This window comes from Gadus morhua, chromosome 7, assembly GCF_902167405.1.
Source record: "Gadus morhua chromosome 7, gadMor3.0, whole genome shotgun sequence".
In the NCBI taxonomy this organism is placed as follows: Eukaryota; Metazoa; Chordata; class Actinopteri; order Gadiformes; family Gadidae; genus Gadus; species Gadus morhua.
The window spans coordinates 16,326,238-16,349,069 of NC_044054.1; the positions used below are offsets into that span (position 1 = coordinate 16,326,238).

General features: G+C 44.8%; 1 protein-coding gene across 2 annotated transcripts in view; it reads left to right on the forward strand.

The window, feature by feature from the left end:
* larp1 (La ribonucleoprotein 1, translational regulator) overlaps window positions 1-22,832 on the forward strand; it is a 48,520-nt gene that overhangs the window by 18,235 nt on the left and 7,453 nt on the right. Inside the window, exons 2-13 of one of the 2 annotated variants that reach the window (XM_030360218.1) lie at window positions 7,244-7,308; window positions 7,715-7,780; window positions 11,480-11,551; window positions 13,245-13,395; window positions 15,040-15,174; window positions 15,928-16,077; window positions 17,110-17,272; window positions 17,910-18,054; window positions 18,616-18,790; window positions 19,044-19,210; window positions 21,048-21,125; window positions 21,602-21,934. In XM_030360218.1, coding sequence (XP_030216078.1) covers window positions 7,244-7,308; window positions 7,715-7,780; window positions 11,480-11,551; window positions 13,245-13,395; window positions 15,040-15,174; window positions 15,928-16,077; window positions 17,110-17,272; window positions 17,910-18,054; window positions 18,616-18,790; window positions 19,044-19,210; window positions 21,048-21,125; window positions 21,602-21,934 — 1,700 coding nt within the window. Of the gene's footprint in view, window positions 1-7,243; window positions 7,309-7,714; window positions 7,781-11,479; window positions 11,552-13,244; window positions 13,396-15,039; window positions 15,175-15,927; window positions 16,078-17,109; window positions 17,273-17,909; window positions 18,055-18,615; window positions 18,791-19,043; window positions 19,211-21,032; window positions 21,126-21,601; window positions 21,935-22,832 lie in introns of both variants that reach the window. The other variant, XM_030360217.1, reaches the window with a different exon arrangement.

The following is a 22,832-nucleotide window of genomic DNA, read 5'->3' on the forward strand; positions in this document are numbered from 1 at the left end:
ATGTGGTGTTTGGCCTGGTGCTTTAGAATGCTGTTCCAAAAAAGAACATCATCCACTGTTGATGGTTTCAGTTGACTCCTCCGCTCCTGATTAACATATCCAGCACGGGAGAAGTCTCGCTCGCAATCGTAAAACCCGCGTCCGACCCGCGCTGTTCAGGCGTCCGACCCGACCCTCACCCGTGGCCGACACTACATTATTTTTCACCCGTTTCATCCAAATTGTGCGGGTACCCAAACCAGTCAGGACTTCATGTGCCATAAAGGGCTTGTCACGCCTGCTACATTCTCAGTGGAGGCGAGCGGGCAGAGAGGAGGCGCAGCGTCCTGTCAAGCGGCACGTCAAGCGGGCGCACTCCCGCAAAATTGTCGCTTCCGTGCTCGTCGAACGCATGCGCGTACATGTGGAAAGTTGGTATGGATGAGAATCACTATGAAATGTGACACTGAATTTGAAACCGCACATTGTAATTTCTGCATCTATATAAATATGTATTATAGTAATACAGTGGGAAAAAATGAGAATCACATTGGCATGTTGATTTATGCTGTGTGCCCCTAAAATGGTTGTTCCCTTAAAATGTTCTGTTGGTGGCCACAGTGCTCCTAGTGAAAAGAGTTAGTCTGGAGCCCTGCCTAGTTTGTTGATTATTATCAGACTCGATACAATCTGTGTTTATGTGCCTTCTTGTTTCTTGATACATTTCGTTGCAGAGAATGGCCAAAGTGGCAAAAAATGTTTATTTAATTTGGAAATCAGGTGGCCACTGCAAATTGCGTTTGAATGTTTACTTGTTAAACTGCAGTGTACCGTAAACAAATGTAGCACAGGGGTCTACAACCCCGGGCATCACACAGCTAGGGGGGGACAGCCGACAACCTGTCTGTTGTCCCCCTTGTCTCTCTGCTCTAAAGTACCTGACTAGATTAGTGCCTGTTAGATAAAGATACCCCGTAGATCTGAAAAGATTGCATTCAACACTTAAACTCCTTGGCTCAACAGCAATAATCCAGGTGCATTTTATCGCATGACCAGTTGTAGAGCAAATCAAATGACAGACATGCACACTGAGACAACTTCTTTTATAGTTGGATTGGTGTATGCATATTTAAATGTGTCTCTGCCTTCCCCATACAGTGTCTCCATATCAGTGAGTTCCAACATTGCTTAGGTGTAGCGCAGAGCACGGTCTAATCATTCAACCCCACATTGCTATGTGTAGCACCCTGCACTGTTAATCAATCAGCACCACAGCAGACAACTGCTTACATGTAGCACCTAGCACCGTTTAATCTATCAGTCCCACACTGCTTACCTTTAGCGCCTAGCACTATTTAATCATTCAGCCCCACACTAGTTACACCGTTTTATTATTCAGGCCCAACTGGCCATGCAGTATCCCTCATACATCTTTTTTTTTTTTACATTTGATCTTTCTTTAAAAAAAAAAAAATTCTCAGTACTGTGGCCGCATCAACATTTTCCCATTGGTGATGATTAAAGTGTTAACTCATTTATAGGGTTGAACCAAAACATATAAACATCCCTTCGATATAATACAAACCAACTTTACGCACTACGAACACTGATTTAAACATAAGTCCCATTAACCGCAGAATAGTTTGGCCTGTGTACACTCTGGGGAGGAGACTATTCATATGCGCAGGGACAAAAAGGGAACGCCACACCAGCTAACCTGGAAGTGATGGAGCTGAACATTGGTTAAACTAATACTGTGTGTGTGTGTGTGTGTGTGTGTGTGTGTGTGTGTGTGTGTGTGTGTGTGTGTGTGTGTGTGTGTGTGTGTGTGTGTGTGTGTGTTAAATAGTTGAACTGATATTTTGAATTATTCATACCATCGTCTTGCAGTCAAACATCAGAACAAGAATAACAGCCTTCAGTATTGCTGCACTGTGCCCTGCAACCAAACTTCAGGCTTGTTCATCTTTAAGCATATTTATGTGTTCCGGGAGCAGAGAACATTAAATGGTAAAATATTTTATATTGACTAACTTGAAACAAAAAATTGTGTTATTAATTGGCTACGAAGGGAAATCTGTAACTTGGAGATTCCAAAATCCTTGTTGTGCGTCCGGAAAGGGAGTGGGCCGGGTGTGCTAAAAGCTACTTTCAATAACAATTAGACCCTTAACAGTATCAGAATAGTTGTTAGCGTAGTTCCGAGCATATTGTTTCACGAAAGGCCCCCAGCCGTATTTAAATAACCACAGTTTACGATCCAATCCACTTTGTGTAGTTAAGGTGTAAACTATACTATACAACATAAAGCAATTGTTACATGGCCCAGTTACATGAGATGAAGCCAACCCCTATTCAGCAGGCTAAGGGATATTACAATGCGTTTATCAAATTGTACTCTGAAACTTGAGCAGAACTTGGGTTCATTTAATGTGATGTCTGCTAGTTCCATGGTGGGCAATGAGGGGGGGGGGGGGGGGGGGGGGGGGGGGATGGGTTTAGATTAGACACGGAGTTATCGATAATGACCGGCGTTCTATACATTATCCCTTACATATCCCGCTGCTTCGGGTTTGCCTTTGTAGGTGCGTTGCGAGGAGGAGCGGGCGAATCCGCTGTCAGTGCGTGTGCATGTATTATACGCGGGTTTATCCAATAAGTGGTAGTGCACCAGTGCACCCGTGAGTTTGTGAACGAGAATGACGAGAAAAGTTCAAAATCGCTTTAAATAGAAAAAGCGCGATCAATTTGTGGCGCTCAGAGTTGAGTCTGTGGCGCTGCGCCACACAAGGTCCGACCAATCGCACTCTGACACGGTCCGACCAATCGCACTCTGACACGGTCCGACCAATCGCACTGACACGGTCCGACCAATGGCCAGACAATTGTAGCCAATTCGAAAACGACCTACATGTCTAGCTTTAATGCGAGCCTGGAGATAGTCTCACACTAATCTGAGCATTCTTTCTCTGTTAATCCTTACTATTTATCCCATTCCATCCCATTCCGAGATGGGAAGCATTCCGACCAAAATACAAACAACTTGGACCTCATGTACCTGAGAGGACAATTCTGGGTGATCAAACCATCGTTACATTTTCGTTAACTTTGCAAGACAGCTTGTATACTACAAAAAAATGTATGGGACATTTGCTGCTTATAATGTATCATTAATATTACATAACATCTGAACCGTGTCCTGTCTTTTCCTAGCCTCATAAAACTGTCTGTAGAGAAGCCCTTAAAACTGTTGTATTTTGAGAGGGCAGATGGGCCATCAAAATTCAATTTGAGTTAAATCAAGGTGTTTATACTGGTTAAATGGTTTGACTATGTTGACTGTGGTTTAAGGCAGCAAAATGGTTATGTACAAACTTAGACTTGGAATTGTGTGTGTTTGATGTTGGTACAAAGATCTTAACTGAGGCATTCACTCAAATCACTAATAGGGAAGGGTACCAAACTGAAAAAGAAATGTTGGGTTGTACATTGTATTAGTATCGCAGTGTTGCCCGAACATAGACCAATGTGTGGCGCAGCGCCACAGAATCAACACCAAGCCCCACAAATTGATTCTGCATTTTTTTTTTTTTGTGATTTTCAAATATAAATATCGTTCCGTTCATTCATCTCCTCATAGCACTTTCTCCCTGTCAATCTCATTCACACACGCATACGCACAGAGACAAGCGCGCGTTCATGCCAGCGCGGGTACAACTAAAAACAGCTGATTCGCCCGCTCCTCCTCTCAAAGCGCCTATCAAAGGAAAACCCAAAGCAGCGGGATATTTGGCACAGAAGACGGTCAGCGACCGTTTTACCAAAGTTTAGTATGATGTACTGTGCTCAAAATTATTGTAAACTCAGAAAAGTTAATGTTAGCCCTTATGAACTAAATGCAGTTGAATACAAGAACAGGTTGATATTGATTGAGGTAGTTCTTGAGTTGAATATTTGAAATAAAAACCTCCAGCTTTAGTTGTCTTGTGCAATTCATTCCTTGAATCTCACAGAATCTAAAGATTGTCACTAAAATAGGCAAACATTTATGTAGAAAATTAACTTTAACATCATTTTTAGTGAGTAATTCTCAACAAGAAACTTTAAAGACAGGTCTTCCTCCAACATAAAGTCAAGGTCTTTGTATGAGCAAACTAATTCTACTGGCCTTTTATGTAATGTATGGAGTTAGGGCAAGGAATGAAACCAGGCAGGGTTCTGCTAAAAAGGTTTTTCGTTGTCGTCTTGTAGCTTTAAAATTGTCTGATCAGGTGACAATCGATAAGCATAAAGGTGTATATTTAACATGGCAACTTTAGAATGTTTGTTTGAATGCCTCCCTTCGATAGGTCCATGCTGTTAAATCACTGGCTGTAGTTTCTATAAGGCAACATTGTTGTAGTTTGACTATACCCTAATATTATGAATTCAGAGTACCGTCACAGTGGATTAGTGTCCTACTGGTTTAGTGTCTTCAGCCACCAGTGCAATGGCTCCCTCAATAATGGGATTACCACGATCAGCAAGCTTTGTGTCAACAAGCTTGTGAGGCCACAGTGTCGGTGAAATCCCTTTAACTTGCCGGTGCTTCCCGTGCTACAGGTGCCCATGGGCCAAGGTTTCTGTCCTCTAACCCTTTGGGTCTATTATGATGCTAGCAGGGAGATTATGAGTAAATGGTGAATATCATCATCATTATGGGTCCATCACCATCCACTGCACAATGATATGAACATGAAAAATGCAATTCCTTTTATTTGACTCCTGTGAAATAAAAGTCTCAATGCACTGGGATGGAATTCAGTCAGATCATGAAGAGAAGGGCCCAAATCCTGGAAGATGTCGAACTCCTCGAATGACGTGAATAGTGTTGGGTTTCATCTCGGACATGAAGCCGCTCCTGCAGCTCTGCTTTCAGCTCCAGTTAGTGCTGAATCATCTGTGAAGACCACATGTGTTTTCATTGTGTGGGAGCTGTCAATCTTTTCTATAATTCCATTTGAATTTCAAACCATATTATTGTTTATATTCAAATTATTAGTCTATTATTTAGGGGTGCAACAGATCACAAAACTCATGGTTTGGATTGTGTCACGGTTTTTGAGTCACGGGTCGGATCATTTTCGGAACAACAATAAAGATAAGACAAATGTGACTTTAAATAAAATCTTCAAATGTGTAAAAACAAAATAAAGTGAACAATTAGGTAATAATTCTGCTTCCTTTAAGCATAGTCAATATAATAAAATTGCAATCTGAGGCATTATTCCTTTTAACATGGATAGTAAATAATCCCTAACCCTGGATTTACAATTCAGGATGTCTGCATTGCCTGGGGAGAGTTAAGAGTCTACACTCTCCCAAGGCAATGCAGACATCCTCATCTTCTTTTCATCAAGTATGGTAGCGAAATACAGTTTCTGTCTGTTTTATTTGGCATTTTGGAAATCCATTGATTTCGGTTGGAAGACTCATTGCTCATTGCAACCCCCTTGCAATGAGAAATGAGTATTCCAGCAATGTAGTCTTTTCACTCGGTTCTAGCCCTACTGTTGATACGGAGAACCGAGTGAGAAGACTACAACCAAACATAAACGCGTCCGGTTCCGGTTTCTGCTTCAATGGGATTTACGGAACGCCAAATAAAACACAACAGAAACTGTATTTCGCTACGATACTTGATGATGTTGTAATACTGGAATAGTCCTTTAAACATGCGCTGATCATGTGAACGCACAACTTTTTTTTTATCAGCCGATTCGCGGATCACTTGCGTCCCGAACCGTGAGGGTTGATCCGTACAGATCACGGGTAACCCGTGAACCGTTGCACCACTACTATTATTACTAGGCCTGGGTAAAAAGATCGATTTAATCTATTTTGGATCGATTTCGTTTAAATTTCACGCTATCGATTCACAGGGCATGTGATCGTTTTTTTTTTTTTGTTTTTTTTGTAAATATGTTGAAAAAATATGAATTTAAGGAGTTTTATAATACTTGAATATTTTATCTTAAATGGTATAATCTTTACAATGGTTATATTTATATCTTTTAGGAAGATGGAGGCAGTTTTGTTTATAGTTGCCTGGATTGTCATTAATATAGCCTACAAAATGTGTGTTGCATGGAGATAATTTCATTAATATAATGAATTAGGCAGGCCATCACGTTGAATAGAATGTAAAATCTTGCTAAGGATGTAAAATCTTGCTAATGATGTTAATTAACAGTCACAACTACAAGATTTTAGTCACAATTAATGATTTTAGTGATGAATTAATGATGATAGCCTATAAAGAATATTTCCTTACAACTTAAGAAAATTATCACTCAATCTAGGAGCAGATGGAACCGATTCGGATTGAATCGAATCGTGATTAATCGATTTAAAGCCTTCAGAATCGAAATCGAATCGATTCAGGAACTTGGCCATGATACCCAGCCCTAATTATTACTATGTACCTATACACAGTATACACAGGCTTTTATGTATTGCATAATTACCACCATCAGCAAGGAATTGTTTAATGTTCTGTGTAATAGAGGGCATTCTACAAATAAACGTATTTCTTTCTAAGTAAATAATATTAGGCACAGAATTATATTGTATACCAAAACGCTTCTTGACGGTGTTAGAGAGCACTGACTAAGTTGAGTTTTCACACAGCAATAACATATCCTATTGAGTTGAATGCTACTGTACACATACAACGCAATTGTCTCTAGCCAGGGAGTGTGTGTTTTATGTTTTGTGTGTGTGCATTTGTCCTAGAGACCCATGTTGTCGTCTTTAAGGTCAACGTTCAGACACAGCTCTTCACTTGAATGCATTGCCAGTCAGTACTAGGGACTCTAGCGTTGGCCCCATCGACCCTGTGTAATCAGTCATGTCACGATGCATTTTTGCTGCTCTTAAGCTATTTCATGGCGGCTCTAATTCACCCGTACTTGCTGATAACCATCGACTTTGGTGAATTGTTTTCTGCAGGCTAGGTTTTGTGATGCTGCAGATTTAGTTTTGTTAGTCCAATGATTGGGGATTTGAAGTCTGAACTGTATATTTCACCGCATTATCAGCACTTTTGAGATATGGCTGTAATGTGATTTACTTTAATTCTGGTTCAATTTAAATCCTCTGGTTTTATTTAGGTAAATACAGTATATGTCTGGAACTTTGCAATCGATGTGACCAGGCGTTTAAGTATCTGCCCAATGCCCTCTGTGTTTGATTGTGCTCTAAAGTCACATGTTTGTTTCCACAGAGCCCACGGGCCCGGCCAAGGTGGTGCGGGCAGGGAACCCACCCCGGCCCCGGCGAGGGGGAAAGGTAATGGCCACAGTTGGGTTGGAGGGTGTGCGGTACATACACATGCATACCGTTATGGATTATTTTGCCTTACATAAGGTACCAATCTCTTGACACAGCTCTAGGGCTGGTTTACTGCCTTTTGATGCTCTCATCCTACGGTGAATTGATCTGCTAATCTGCTATGATGTATTATAATGTATCACCATGCATTACTGGTAGCCAGACTATACATAGGTTTGACGACCTACACATAACATTCATTATACATTCTATTTTTCTCATAAGATCTTGGACTTTATGTACTTGGCCACAATGACTAAAATACTTAATATTGGGTTTGAAATATCAATGACATAAACACAATTTGTAAAACAAGTAATTTCCTTTTTTTCCTTTTTCCCTCATGTATGATTTGGACACTCAGGTTGGAGATTTTGGAGACGCCAACAACTGGCCAACTCCAGGGGAGATCGCCACGAAAGACACACAGGTGGGTTTCTCTCGGTTTGAACACTGGCTGGCAGTTAAAGCATCAGCTGCTGACAACACGGCACGTCCAATTATCTGTCATTCCTAAATAAGTGAATAAAAGCTTGGTTTGTATAGTATTTCAACATGTTATCCTGACAACTGCTTGCTGTGCAAGCAGTTGAGGGCATTGTGTTGAGAGAAGCTAGCCATGTAAGAGGTTTAGGGCTGTTTGTTACGCAGGATGGTCTTGCAAGCCCAGACAGACCGGACTGTTAGATGGTACTGGTTAGGCGTTGTCCGCCCCGCTGGCTTCTGTTTTCTGTTTTTTTTAGTTGTGGTTTGCCACTAATTTGGCATGGTCCGGGCGTCTATGTTGAGACGCATGTAAGAGGGCCTTCCTGCTCAAAAGCCTAGAGTTGCACAACAGATATCCGTGTTGACTATACCATTTAAATTGTACAAGTATTGACTATCGGAAATCTTTGGCCATTCAGTTGAACTAAAAAATTATTTATTAATTTATATATTGGTCTTGCATCAGAAAAAATGTTTTTCTCGTACCAAGATTTTTGTTGTTTTAGTATTTGAGACTGAATAGCCACGGAAAATTTCGACAGCGCTACCCACACGTGCATACACACATGTATGTTCTGTGACAGGGTAGCCTGCTTCAGGCAGCTGTTCAAAAACCCACCAGAAAGCCACCGTGTTCCTGTCGTGTTCAGGGCGCAGTCAGCCCACACTGATTAGCTGTAATCTGCATTCAAACCTGCTGGGAATTTCTCAAGGCTGGATTCCTGCGCTGACGTTTTGAATCAGCATGACACTCTGTCAGCATGAGGAGACCTGGCAGCGTTAATAGCATTTTCTGCAAATATTTGATTTGTATTGCCACTAAAGGATGGCTTTTATGTTAACTGGAGTCTATACAATAGAGCTAAAGCACTGAGATGGAACCAAGTGTCTCTAGTAGGGGTGCAACGGATCACAAAAAACGAACGTTTAGGGTTTTAAGGACAGGTTTGTGAATGACCAAAGCCAGCCATTCTGAAGCAGGCAGGGGCGAATCGAAATGAGCCAAATACCTGAGACAAGACCATTAGTCAACCACTATATTTCATCCTAGACAAACCAGAAAGGGGGCTCAATGTGCTAAATACCGGATATGTCCTTTAAACATGCGCTGATCACGTGAACAAACAATATATATATGTATATATATTTATTTATTTTTATCAGCCGATCCGCAGATCACTTGCGTCCCGAACCGTGAGGGTTGATCCATACGGATCACGGGTAACCCATGAACCGTTGCACCACTAGTCTCTAGTGAGGCTCTCTCTCTTCCAGGAGCCAGGCGTCCAGTAGGGTCTTGATGATGGTGTCAAGTGGCCCATGCGCTGCGTCTGCTTATCTTACTGTAGTAGCAGCAGGACTAGGCCATGGGACAGGGTTCTATTTCAGACCTCTTACTAGCCGCCCCAATGATGCAAACCCCTCCACCGGCTGGGGCTGGCCGTAATAAGGAATGAATAATTACATGCATTTTTGTACATATGTGTATATAAATACAAATCTAGTGTAGAAGTAGTTGCACTGTTTTACCAATTTCATGTAGAACTCTATCATGGTAAATATTCACATCACTATAAAGAAATGTTGTCACTGTCTTATAGTAATGAATTAGCAGAATGAATTGTTCTTATTTTAGACGGGTCGTTACAATTCACAAATGACAGGCCGAGTGTTCCTGCATATGTGAGAAATGCCAGTGTAACAAAATGTAGGTCATGGCATCCGAGCCAGGAATAACCTGTGTGTGTTGGGGGGGAGGGGGAGGGGGGTGGCAGGGCGGTCTGGTTCTCAGGTAACTGGGCGCAGGGCTGAAGGCTCAGGCCAAAACCCGGAGGGATGTCCTTTTAGGGTTCCCCTCCCATTAAAGCGCCCCGGGATGGGGCTCTTGCTATTCTTAGGAGTGTTGGGAGAATGAGGCTCCCCATGTAACATTTAGAATGTAAATCACTTGCATAATCTCAGCGTGTGAACCAGCCCCTGGAACGGTGGCCTGTCTATGGTTGCAGGGCTTGGATATATGTTCCTACAGTGGGCTTGAGGACAGGGGACCCTGGCCTTTCACTATTGTTTTAGTCACAGGGTATAGGGCAGGAGAGTCAATCAAACTACTTTCTAGGTAGATTAAACCTGCACTGTATATTTCTGTTTTTCTCTTCAGCCATCCCTTTGTTTCGTTTAATGACATATCAGTAGGAGTTATAATAAGAACACAGTTCTAACTCTTCAAACCACCTTTTTTATTAAAAAGGAAAAAGGGCTGTCAAAGATTTCCAAACTGGTTTGGACAAAAGAAACCCATTGATCCCTTTGTTGATCTATGTACCAACAAAAGGCAAATTCTCACATTATTGTGTGCTTGGTTTAACGAAATGGACGAATACATGTAAAGCACGTCCAACACGTGATTAAACATGACCCCAAACTGTGGGCTGAAGCCAGGGCTCGTCCCTTATGGTGGTTAACCAACACTGGCTGCAGTAAATTCAACAGTAGTGGAGGTTAATTTGGAAAGGGGCTCGACCTCTCGTGATGCTCCTTCCTCTTTCTCTTTTCACCCTGGCCGCTTTCTTTGTGCAAAGTGGGGCCACGCGCACACACACACACGCACGCGCACCCTGTGGATGTGATGAGTTTATCATGTCTCTTCTCTGACTGCTTCAATGGAGAGAATTGAAACACCTCTGATCCCAGCCTTGTAACTAGATACGTCGGTCTCTCTCTTTTTGTTGCCTCCTCTCTTTGTCTGGCTGCCTCTGGGTGTGTTCCCTAATGCCTCGACTTCCCTGCCCAGAAGAATGTCAACAAAGCAGCTGTTTGTCTGTCTCCAGGCTGAATCCCGTAACGCTATCCCCAAAGGACGGTACCATCCCCATGTTCCTGTAGCCATGTTATTAGTCTCCACAAACAGCAGAAATACACAGAGCTATAAGGAGCGCTAAGCACATGGGTTAGATCATATCAGATCCCAGATGTAACCGTCTTGTATCCTCGGGAGAGGAGCCAACTGGAGCACACTGGGTCTGCTGTCACAGGTCTACACACCCGGTCTGCACAATGCTGTTGGCTCCAGCCGGATCCTTCTGAAGTGCTGGTCTCACAATGAGGCTGCAATTTCTTAAGCCTCTTGTAATCTCCAAGTTATCCTACCATTGTGGAGAGACCAAATGCATACTGACAATTGCCACAGACGCACAGACACACACACGCCTCTGTTGCTTATACCCTATTCCCCTCGATCATGCATAATTCATATATGGAGTATGAACGTGTTATTTATTCATATGGAGAGTCTAGTCTGGAGATGGCCATCTTTTGAGGTTCAGTGTGTACCTGGGAGATGTCCTGTAGGTTTGAAAGTGTGAGGTCGGCGTTGGTCCCAGTGTAACCCAGGACGGTCACACCTCACCCTGAGCTATCAACGCAGACAAGAGCCTGTCCCACTTACGCCAAAGGTGTTCACTGTCATCATCACCCCCCCCCCACCCTCATCACATCACCTCAATCATGTATGGCCGCAGCCCGATCCTGCACATAGACATGTCATTTTGCCAATGAGGTTTATTACGTGTGCGCGTGGATGTTTGCATGTGTATGTGTGTTTCCCATCATCCTGTCTAAACTGGCCTTCCCTCCCTCTGCTTAGGTGGAGGTAGTGGCACGGACGGTGCCCTGCCCACCCATCGTCAAGCAGGTCCGAGACTCTCAGAGACTCCCCGTAAGTTCACCCTGACGGCTGCCTGGGGGGAGGGTGGGGGGTGAGGGGACCCTTTCCACACACACGCTTACATGTCCGTCCTTCTGGAGACCGGACCCTGGGGGTCTGCTCTCCAAGCACCCAGGAAACGCTTTATTACCGTTACAACGGCTGGCCATAAACAATCGAAAAGGGAGGTCCTCCCCCGGTGAGAGCACACTCACATCAGTCAGTGTTCCGTTCAGAGGCTCCTGTGTTACCGCCATACAGAGTTGACTGCTTGGCCCAGGGTCGAGGGGGGCCGGGCTGGTGGAGGTCTGGGTCTGAATGAGCTCCGCTGGGCCGTGCTGATGATGATGATGTTGATGTTCTGCGGACTGCAGGGGTACGGGGCAACGGTGTGTACCCGAGCCTGGGGTGTTTACTGCGTGTTCATTAACTCTGCATGATGTGACTTGAGTGGTTCAGTTCTCTGGGAATGCGGTGGTGTTAATGTTCAGTGCTTTTCTTTAACATTACACTCAATCCTTCCTACTTGACCGTTAATGTTGCCTCCACAGCTTGGATTTACCAATAGGAGAGCTGTCCTCGGGACATTTTTCTCCAGATTATATTTTGAAATAACGTAAAACTGAATGTGTAACCATCACTTCATCGTTTCCCATATAAGGATCCTGAACTTGTATGAATGAAATCATGGAGTAATACACTGCTGCCCAACCGCCTGCATTCCATTCTGAGGGGGACAGTAGGTGTGTCAAAATACCTGAAGCTGGTCAGCGCCACATGTTAATGTAGTCTTTCTGTCAGCTGATCAAAGAAATCCTGTGTTACAGGATTATTAAAAACAAGCTGTGTGCACGATAAAATTTTAAATTAAGGGAACCAGAGTTTTTTTCAACTTTTAGTTTCATTACAATACTCACTCAATTAAGTGTTATTTGAGCGATGACTTGTTCTCCAGGTATCTTGATATTGTGGCATCACTACTTTCCTAAAACACCCCTTAGCTCTCTAGGTTTTTCCTACATTTTCAAGCCATCCCAAATCCAACCCTCCCCAACATCTTTCTCCTGTCTTGGGTCATAAGAAGCTCAGTCTAGGTAGTGGGCCGTTTAATTTGATGGAATTACACTGCCTTCAGCAGTTCTTCTATGGAGAATGTACGTGTCCTTGTCCCTTTTCTGGAGCACATGGTCCAGTTTAAGGCTGTTGTTTTTGACTAAACTCAAAAACCAATTGATAATGATGAAAACTGTCTGAAGTGTGCACAGGATGAACTCTTTTAGCCAAAGGGCTCAGTTATCACTAGATCAGTAATGCCCTGTTGAAATACTCAAAGGAGGTGATTAGGTAGAGCTTAATTTCCATTTAGCATTGCCTTCGGCCTAACGTTGTCGTTGGTCTCACCTTGATATTCCTGAAACATTCTAATGAGACCTGATATCCAGGACATGTCTGGTTTGAAGCGGCGTGCGTGCCTACTGAGCGCTTGGCAAGACCCCGCCACCCGCCCACCCCTGCACTGACGAGGAGCCACATCCGGAGATGCTGACTCTGAGCTACTCTGCCTTCTGCTCCGCCGCTGCAGCGAACCGAGCACCGTCTGCTTCATTGTTGTGCACGCAAAGCATGGCCACCCTGGTCCCGGTCCGGGTCCCCTCCTGAGATCCGGTCCAGCCTGCTCCTGTTGACCCCCATGCTCTCTCTGCAGCCCCCCAAGAAGACGGCGGTGAAGAAGGAGACCAAGGAGAAGAAGGAGAGCAACGAGGAGAGCAAGGAGAACCTGAAGGCCAAGTCGGACGACTCCGGGGAGGAGAAGAACGGAGAGGAGGACTCCCAGAAGAATGGGCAGAAGAAGAAGGGTATGTGTGGAGGTTGTTTCTATATTAGTTTTGATGTGTCTCTGAAGCCCTATCCCTGCATGCTACACACAAATGGAAGTACATGCTCACTTATCCAACAAATTAAACAATTTGCTACTCCACAGTTGCTTTAAATGATTAGTCTTAGTACTTGGTATTAGTACTAGTATTTTTTAATCCTGCTCCTGGTCATGTGTTAATCTTATCACCAAGGACATGTGGTACTTGACCTCCAGCTCACCTCTAATGGAAGGGGGCAGCACATGCTGGTAGCTTCTGAAACTGTTTTCACGTGCAACACATGCTGTGGGACCCAGCGTTTTCTAGACCTCAAACATCACTCAAACCTTTCATATGGGCGAGGAAAATGTAAGGAAAACAGATGCATGGATGAGGTGAAACGTAAGAAACCCTACACACGAACAAAGTTTATTTTTGTCACAACGCCCAAGTAGAAACCCAGCCAACAAACCTACTAAAGTTGTGAAGTTGTTAATGGCAACTACAAACCAACTGGGGTAAGTCAGCGCAGTATCTACTGTTAAAGATCCTGCAGCGTTTCCTTCCTCTTTAGTCTAATTTACTAGGATGTCCGTCCTTAATGAGTCAATGTAAAGAGAAATAGCCCCTGCTCTGCTCAAGGTTTTGGTGACATATGAAGAGTTCCTCTCTGCTCGGCCCTGATAGCGTGACACAGCAGTGAACGTGTAAAATGTGGCGCTTTCTAAAGGCGTCCTCAAGCAGCACTGCTCGTCCTTTTCATTTTTTCTGACCGAGCCGTAGCGAGTGGGAGGCTTAAGTAAGAGTGGGGCTGGAGTTAGTGGAAGCAGCAGGGAAAGGCTCAAATTACAGCTCAGTAAGTAAGTGGGTGTTTCTGACCTCCAGAACAGGATCACCTTAGCTAGAGCGAAACTCTTTTTCAATCTTGGACATTCTACAGTCTACGGGCTTTCAGCATATCTTTCGCTCTGTCTCGCTCCCTCTCTCTCCCCGTAGCTCTCGCTGTGTAGCTCTCGCTGTGTAGCTCTCCCTTTTCTCTCCACTCAAACTACATAGTCAGCAGATAAGCACATGGCCACGTCATTTTAATTTTTCTGCTCTCTTCATGGCCTGTTCACTCTCTGCACACTCCCCACCAGAGCCCCCTCGGTCAGCGAAGTGCTGGCTCCTCCTGCTGGCCAGCACATGAACTGCAGAAGGCGGGGTTAATGTAGTTGATGCAATTCTACATCAGCGCTGTCAAGCGTGCTTCATTGCCATGAAGCCACACATGCAAACATGATGGTACAACGCTATTGTACCCAGAAAGGTAGAACTAGCATACGTTTTCGGGTCAATGCTGTGCAAGTGATGAGTACTCATGTCTCTTCTCTGACTAAACACCAATGGAGAGAACATAAAAAAACTTCTGATCCCAGCATTAAACTGCAACACGTCAACTCAGGTTTTAGACAAGTCATTTCTATATCACGGAGAAACCAGAAATACATTGAACAAGCCCCAATTGACCACAGTACTTGGACCCTTTGAGTCCATTTGTGTTGCAAACTGTTCCGCTCCGAAAGTTCACTTCCTCTAAATGAATGAAAACCGCAGCTCTGACACAACACACACTCAACGTTCTCCCTGCCTGTGTGTCACCAGGCCCCAAACACAAGTGGGTCCCGCTGATGATCGAGGTGAAGTCGGAGGGACCCCGGGAGCGTTCTGCCTCCAGGAACAACAGCCGGCAGAACGAGAACCCCCGCATGCCCCCCAACGCCAGGAACGACCTCAGAGGTCAGTAGTGTGTGGGGCAGTTTTAGTTACATTTTGCCCTTTTCTTAGAATGTCATAAATGTCAGTGTTAGGCTTGTAAGTAGAAAGAAACACCCAAGCCATGATTCATTTCTTAAAAATATACTATTTTTTTTAATCAAAATTGTGTTTTATATTATGTATTCTGATCATGTTTGGAAGAGTAATATATAATTAAATAGCCCAAAATAAAGTGTTTTTTTTCTGCATGGGGTTTGAGACTGGCTATATATAATACTGCTTGAACTGAATTAACATAGACAATATATAATGGAGGCTAAACTGACTGCACATAGACTATTTATAATACAGTTTAAACAGACTTAACATAGACTATATATAATGCTGGTTAAACTGACGGAACATGGACTATTTTTAATACAGGTTAAACTTTCCATATGTGCACATATACTTGTAAGTAGACGAAATGACATAAAATGACTTCTATCAGCAGCAGTTCAGCTTTTAAATACATTTATTAACACAAAAATGCATCCATATAACATAAACCCCAATGAAATGTTACGAATGTTTGAAAAGATGTATACAGCTGAAGTGTGTGTCCATGCTGTGTATGTGATGAGTACTCATGTCTCTTCTCTGACTAAACTGCAATGGAGAGAACATATAAAACCTCTGATCTCAGCGCAGTAACACACGTGCACAGGCACGCCAGCGGAGCTCGGCTGCATTGTGGGAGGGCCTGACGTGCTGTAACACTATAACTTCACTCAGATTGGCACAGTCAGAAGTACGAGCGGGAGTGGCGCGACGACCACGACGAGGTGTCGAGCGTGAAGAGCGAGGGCACGCCGTTCCGCGGCGGGTTCAGAGGTCGCGGCCGTGGCAGAGGAAGGGGCCGAGGGCGTGGCCGAGGAGGGCGAGGTAAGGTTTCTGGCGAGGAGCGTGTCCGCACACACATAGCTAGAGTACGAACACGGAGCTGGGTGTGGTGTGAGGGCCGCTGTTGATCTCCGCTGGTCTCCTGGAGAACTGCTCTTGGTTTCAGTGCGAAGCGGAATTTCCTCCACGTGATGATTGTGATATGCAAAACCGATTCAGGTGAAGTTATTACAAGGAGGCAAGATCAGAGCTGTGACGATTACAACAACCAGATTATCTGGTTGTTTTATATATTATAAGGCTGGATACAAAAGAGGAAACAACTTGCGCTGAGTATTTTGTCAGACTTAATCGGCTAGCCTAAAAATAACGGCATGTACCGCCAGGCCTGACAACGGTCATGGTGAGAAGATTATGTTTTTGGCTTCTTTTTTTTATTACGCCCTATAGCCATAGCTCAGACTAGCTTGACAGGTCGAGAAAAAACATAACCAGTGCATTGATGACAGCACTGGCATTTCAAGACACAAACAAGCTGTGAAGTGATGAGTACTCATGTCTCTTCTCTGACTAAACACCAATGGAGAGAACATAAAACACTTCTGATCTCAGCATTTAACAGCAACACGTCACTCACTCATTCAACTACAACACTCCTTAAGTGTTGTTTTTCCCAATGGGCCACTGACTCCAAGTGAGAGGAATTCGCTCTCACCCTCAAAGAGTGTAAAGAAAGGGAAAGGGTGAAAGTAGAGCAGGAGAATGAGAAAATGAACTCCATACCTGCGTCTTTATTCTTGGTACAACATTCACTCTGCTTTCCTCTTCAGCTCATCTGTTTTAGTTCACAGCTCAAACACACAGTATTTATTTTGGGCTCTTGTGAACGGATCACATGGGAATGGCTTACATTTAAAACTCACCTTCAAGCACCATTTCTACGTCTCACTATCTGGAATAATTTCTTTGACTTTTGTTCTGCGTTTCATCCTGAAAGTAGACCAATACCACAGAGGGTTTATCCGTGATCCCTTTCTCAATTCCCTGGTCCGTCCCTGTCCATCCCTCCCGCAGGTCACTATGACCACCACTACGGCTACAAGGCCTACGAGGGGAAGGATGGCGCCTACGGCCAGAAATTCAACAGCACGGTCACCTACTACTACGACAACATGAGCAGCAACGAGCTATACACCGTGGACCACGATCTGCTCAAGGACTACATCAAGCGGCAGATGTGAGTGTCACCCATTTTTTCCAGCATATCTTTTGCATTTAGTCTGGGTCAGGGTCCCCTGGAGGCCTTGAGTTTATTTGACGGTGTTAGCACCTCCCTGACTTATGTTCTGACCCATTTACCTTTTTTGTCTTTATTTTTAGACAAATAACATCATATAGCGTAAACCACAATGATATGTTAGGAAGGTGTGAAATAATGGATACCGCGGAAGTGCCCGCGTGCATGTGTGTGTGTGTGTGTGTGTGTGTGTGTGTGTGTGTGTGTGTGTGTGTGTGTGTGTGCGTCCATGCTGTGTGTGTGTGATGAGTACTCATGTCTCTTCTCTGACTAAACTACAATGGAGAGAACATAAAAAACCTCTGAACTCAGCAATGTGACCGGACAGGAATGTTTTGAAATGACTGTGTGGCGGAAATCATGGTATAAATGTTCTAATGTCACATACATCATGACGAGGACTATCTAGACAGTATTCATCCATTTGTCCTTTTTCTGGCCGTCAAAGCTGGTTCTCCGATGTGAAGTAATTGTTTTCAAGTTTGCAAAACCAATACACAACGGCCAGTTAAAGCTCTGCCGTCAAAACAGTTCCAATATAATCCTCATCCCCTGGTGCCGGTCCTCCTCGTTCCAGCGAGTACTACTTCAGCCTGGACAACCTGGAGCGGGACTTCTTCCTGCGGAGGAAGATGGACCAGGAAGGCTTCCTGCCCATCGGACTGATCGCCAGCTTCCACCGTGTGCAGGCTCTCACCACCGACCTCAGCCTCATCCTGGAGGTGAGCAGGGCATCTCTTTTGTGAGAGTTGTTGGTCTCTGTGTGTGTCCATGCTGTGTAGGTGATGAGTTTCCATGTCTCTTCTCTGACTAAACTGCAATGGAGAGAAAATATAAAAACTTCTGATCTCAGCGCTGTGACCACTCGCGGTAGGATGTGAGCTGAAGCAACACAGATGGCAGCGCTTGGCTTAGCAGAGGATGCACAAGTTTTCTTCTGATAGCTACTAGATGCTTTTAACACTTTAGATAGAACTTCTAACAGGCTAACATGGCTTAGGTCAATTTTTGTTGGGTTAATGTTTACTTGCTTTTGCTTGATATAAGCCGTAGGTTTGGGTTTTAATTTGAATGGGGAATAAGGATTATATTTGATCCAAGAACTGGCCATCCTAGAGCTGATAAAACCCCTTTTTGCCATGTTCAAATGTGAAGTAATGTTTATAACCCGATAAGTTGAACGGTAAATAACAGGATTTGAAAGCCTGCAAAATTCTCTGCTGCTGCAAGACTGGCCGTGAACTTGAGAGAAGCACAGCGACTCATGGCTCCTCTGGTCACAGGCCTTGAAGGACAGCAAGGAGGTGGAGATCATTGACCTGAAGATCCGCCGCAAGGAGGACCCAGACAAATGGCCGCTGCCGCCGCTGGCCATGGGCGACCCCGCGCAGACAGACTTCTCCCAGCTCATCAACTGCCCCGAGTTTGTGCCACGCCAGCCCACCGAGGCCCCCAAAGGTAAGGGGTCCCACCGTCTCAGGCAGGCCAATCACATCACGGGGGACGTGAACCCACTAGGTTCCACCTCAAGCTTTGTTCCCCCGCTCCCTCCAGGACTCTAAATACCTCTGAGGAACTCACAAACTCTTGCATGTATAGCTCTTTATCTTGCTTTCCCGCTCGCTTGCTTCCCTTCTCTTGCTCCCGATCTCTCGCTCTCCTTTTCATGTTGAATGTATTCACAGGTTCATCCTTTCTTTGTGTCATCCAGGTTCTTCCAGGGCTTCAGGGGGCACCAGAAAGCAGCTGAAGATGGAGCCAGACATCTCCAACCTGAAGACCATGCCCAAGGGTCTCTCCGCCAGCTTGCCAGATCTGGACTCGGAGTCCTGGATCGAGGTGAAGAAGAGGCCCCGGGCCTCCCCGGCTAGACCCAAGGTAAGTGGTGTGCCATGTTCATTCTTCCCAGCCCGGTCAGGTGGATCCTTCCGTCCGTGTGATTGGCCTAATGTTGCCCAGCCACCAAGAGGGTCCCTTGATGAGAATATGTTATATACCTTCTCCATAAGCTTATGCCAATATTGTTTTTCTTTAAAGAAGGATCATGGCTGTAAATCGTGCGATCGAATTGCATTTTATCACCATGCTTGATGAACATTCACTATGCATGTCCCCCTATTTAAAAAGTCTTTTACTATTTTCAATTTTGTTACGATTATAAGACACTTGCAGTATAATAACTTTTACAGGTCATCTTTACATTTAGTCTGTTGGTCAGGTGTGTGTCCAGGCTGTGTATGTGATGAGTTTCCATGTCTCTTCTCTGACTAAACTACAATGGAGAGAACATAAAAAACCTCTGATCTCAGCACTGCGGGATCACACAGGCACATGAAGTTTAGTGGTAGACAGTGATGTTGATAGGTTTTCAATGTAGTGAGTCCCCGGGACCCACTGGTAGCGAGTTGGGTGGGTCCCTGAGAAATTCAATGGGTCCCGAGTCGACTCCCCAGTTTAAAAAATGTGTTTCTTTTTTATTATTATTCTATTTCTTAAATTAAATTAATAGTGTTAAACTCCTTGATGGTGGTATGATATGGTTAGAGCTGGAGTACTCAACCGTTCATGTTTAACACTAGAAACGACGGGCCATTTTTACTTACTCCTAGCGCCGGAAGAGGGGTCAAATGACCCCTAAGTCATTTTAATAAGAGGCTGTGCATTTGCACATAATGATCACTAGGTGGCGCCAATGAGCTATTACCGCGCGAGCGCCACATTTGTGTGTGTGTGTGTGTGTGTGTGTGTGTGTGTGTGTGTGTGTCTCACAAGCCTAGCCACGATTTTGTCATAAATGTACATATATTCAATCAGAAGGATTGCAAAAAAATCCTGTTTGATTTGCTCATTCGACACGAATGAGCACAGCATCGAGCAGTGGAAACGTGGGTTTATTTACTATGAAGTTCGTATTTTTAATTGTTGAAATGAAATCAGCGGTGACGAGCTAGTTGTTTTGGTAGCGGCTAAATTAGCATGTCGCGATACTTTGTACAGGGGATCACGTCTGCGCCAAGTAGATGCGCAGGGGGTTGAAACAGCGCTTGTCCGATCTGCTCACAAGAAGGTTTCTTTGGCCAGTTACTGTGATTAAACACGAGTTGTTTAATGTTCACAATGTATCGCTTTTCATGGGGAAAATGAGATGCGTCCCCGGGACGCATGGATAGTGAGTTTAGTGGGTCCTTTCAGATTTTAATGCGTCAGGGACGCAGGACGCGTACCTAGCAACATCACTGGGTAGAAATCACGCTATCAAACCATAACACCTCCCCTAGAACACTCTCGTGTTGAATGCCAGCTAAATCATGGGATTCACCTACACCTAAAGTTATAACCTAGAGTCTGTTCTCAACCAATGCATAGAAACAGCCCTTGTATCCGATACATGAAGGAAAGAAGTACATTTTCACAAACATTATTACAGATACAAAGGGCAACTGTGAACATTGATGCGTCTCTAAACACATTTTCACAACCCAGCTTTCATGTAGTCTGTTTTTTGTTGTGCTGTATTTGAGACCATCCATTACACCTGGGTTAGCAAGTAGGCTCCTGATCCCTCCCCTCTTCAGTTGCCCTCTCCTGTTAACGCATGTGCCTTTTTTGTTTGTATCCCCCCCCCCCCTTCCATCCTCCTTCTCCCCTTCCTCCCGCCACCCGCCTGCTCCTCTGACCGTTTGTGGGTTGACTGACGTAGTCCCCCTCGTTGCAGAAGGAGAAGGATGAGGTGACTCGCTCCCCCCTGCCCCTGTGTATGAGCTCTCCCTCCCCCAGCGCTGCAGGCCCCAAGGTACGCCCCTTTGACGCATATCTCATCCAGGGATCTGTTTGGGTATGTCTGCAATGTGGTAGGCCTGTAGAGCTGTGTGTAGAGGAATGTGTGGCACTGAAGGCGTCGCAATAAACACACATCGTCATAAAACACATCGAAGTCGAGCGGCCACAGGGGTCGCTTCAGTTGCTTCGGCCCACCAGGCTGAGAATATGTTGACGGCCCGATACGCTCCGTCCCCCTCCATTTTACATCTAGATTTAGTGCATTTAGCAGATGCTTGTATTCAAAGCAACTTACAACAAGTACATTTTTTAGAAGGAAGAGAAACAATATTTCGCTGTCGGTATAGTAAGGATGTTTAGAACCAAGTGCAAAGCACTAACGATAGTTAGGTTAAGCCATTGTCCGTTAACAACAAAGACGGCTATGATAAGATGCGGCACAATGCTACAGTACAGTACAGTATACATTAAGTATGTTCTTGACAACAGGAGGGCGGCGCCGAGCCCGACGAGCCCGAGGAGCTGGACTTCATGTTCGACGAGGAGATGGAGCAGATGGACGGCCGGCGCAACACCTTCACCGACTGGTCGGACGACGAGGACTCGGACTGCGAGATCGACGACCACGACGTCAACAAGATCCTGATCGTGACGCAGACGCCGCCCTACCTGCGCAAGCACCCGGGCGGCGACCGCACCGGCAAGCACACGGCGCGCTCCAAGCTGACCACGGAGCTGGTGAAGGTGATCAACGACGGCCTCTTCTACTACGAGCGGGACCTGTGGGACGACACCTGCGACCCGGAGTACGCCACCATCAAGGTGAGGTCCTGAGCCCAAGCCTAGCTCCCGGTCCGCGTTTGTTTTATCAGACAAGCGAAATGTCACTGATTGGGCCAAAGTTGGCGCTATAGCAATCGTACAGAAACGCAAACTTTGAACAAGCATATCTTGTGACCCCTTCGACTTAGTCATATAACTTTATCTATATTGTCTACATTTTTCTCTCATGATGTTAAACATGGTCTTGGGGAACCCATAACCTGTAACATAGTGGTGGCTGCACAGCCAAATTTGCGCAATCAACGTTGAGTGCCTAACGGCAGGGTTAACTTGGGGGGGGAAATCTACACCAAACTTGGTGTACTCAAGCAAACGTTAACCAGGCTGAAGTTCATCCAAAGGAATGTACTTCAGCAGGCGAGGAATTATAGCTGGTCACTGGAGAACGTAAACGTAGGTGACGGGTCACGGAGAGCAGACAGGTAGTGCCTGCGGTGAAACTTGATTCTGGGAGCGTTTGGTTTCTGTTTGGACTGATGCCATGGCAACAACAGTTGTCCATAAATCAGCGTCCGTCCACGACGTGCATCACTTACACAAACAGGTGCCCGTCAATCAGGGGGAACTATTAATGGCGACACCGTCCAAATAGAACGGGGCAGTGCAAGGGGAAAGCAGTGGAGCTAAACCTGAACTACTAACATGCTGACCTCCCCTTCAGTCTCCATGCAACCCAAATGGATAGAAGGAAAGCAGTGAAGGCTAGGGCATGGTATCACTGTTACAGCCTTATTCTGCAGCTGAAGACACAGGATAGAATTGCTCCATAAGATGATGCACCTCATGGGCCTATTGTTTGGGTTTGGTTTATTTTTCAGTATTGTTTGAAAGGAAAGATAAAATGGCATAAAAATAGTACAAATTAAACTCTTAATGT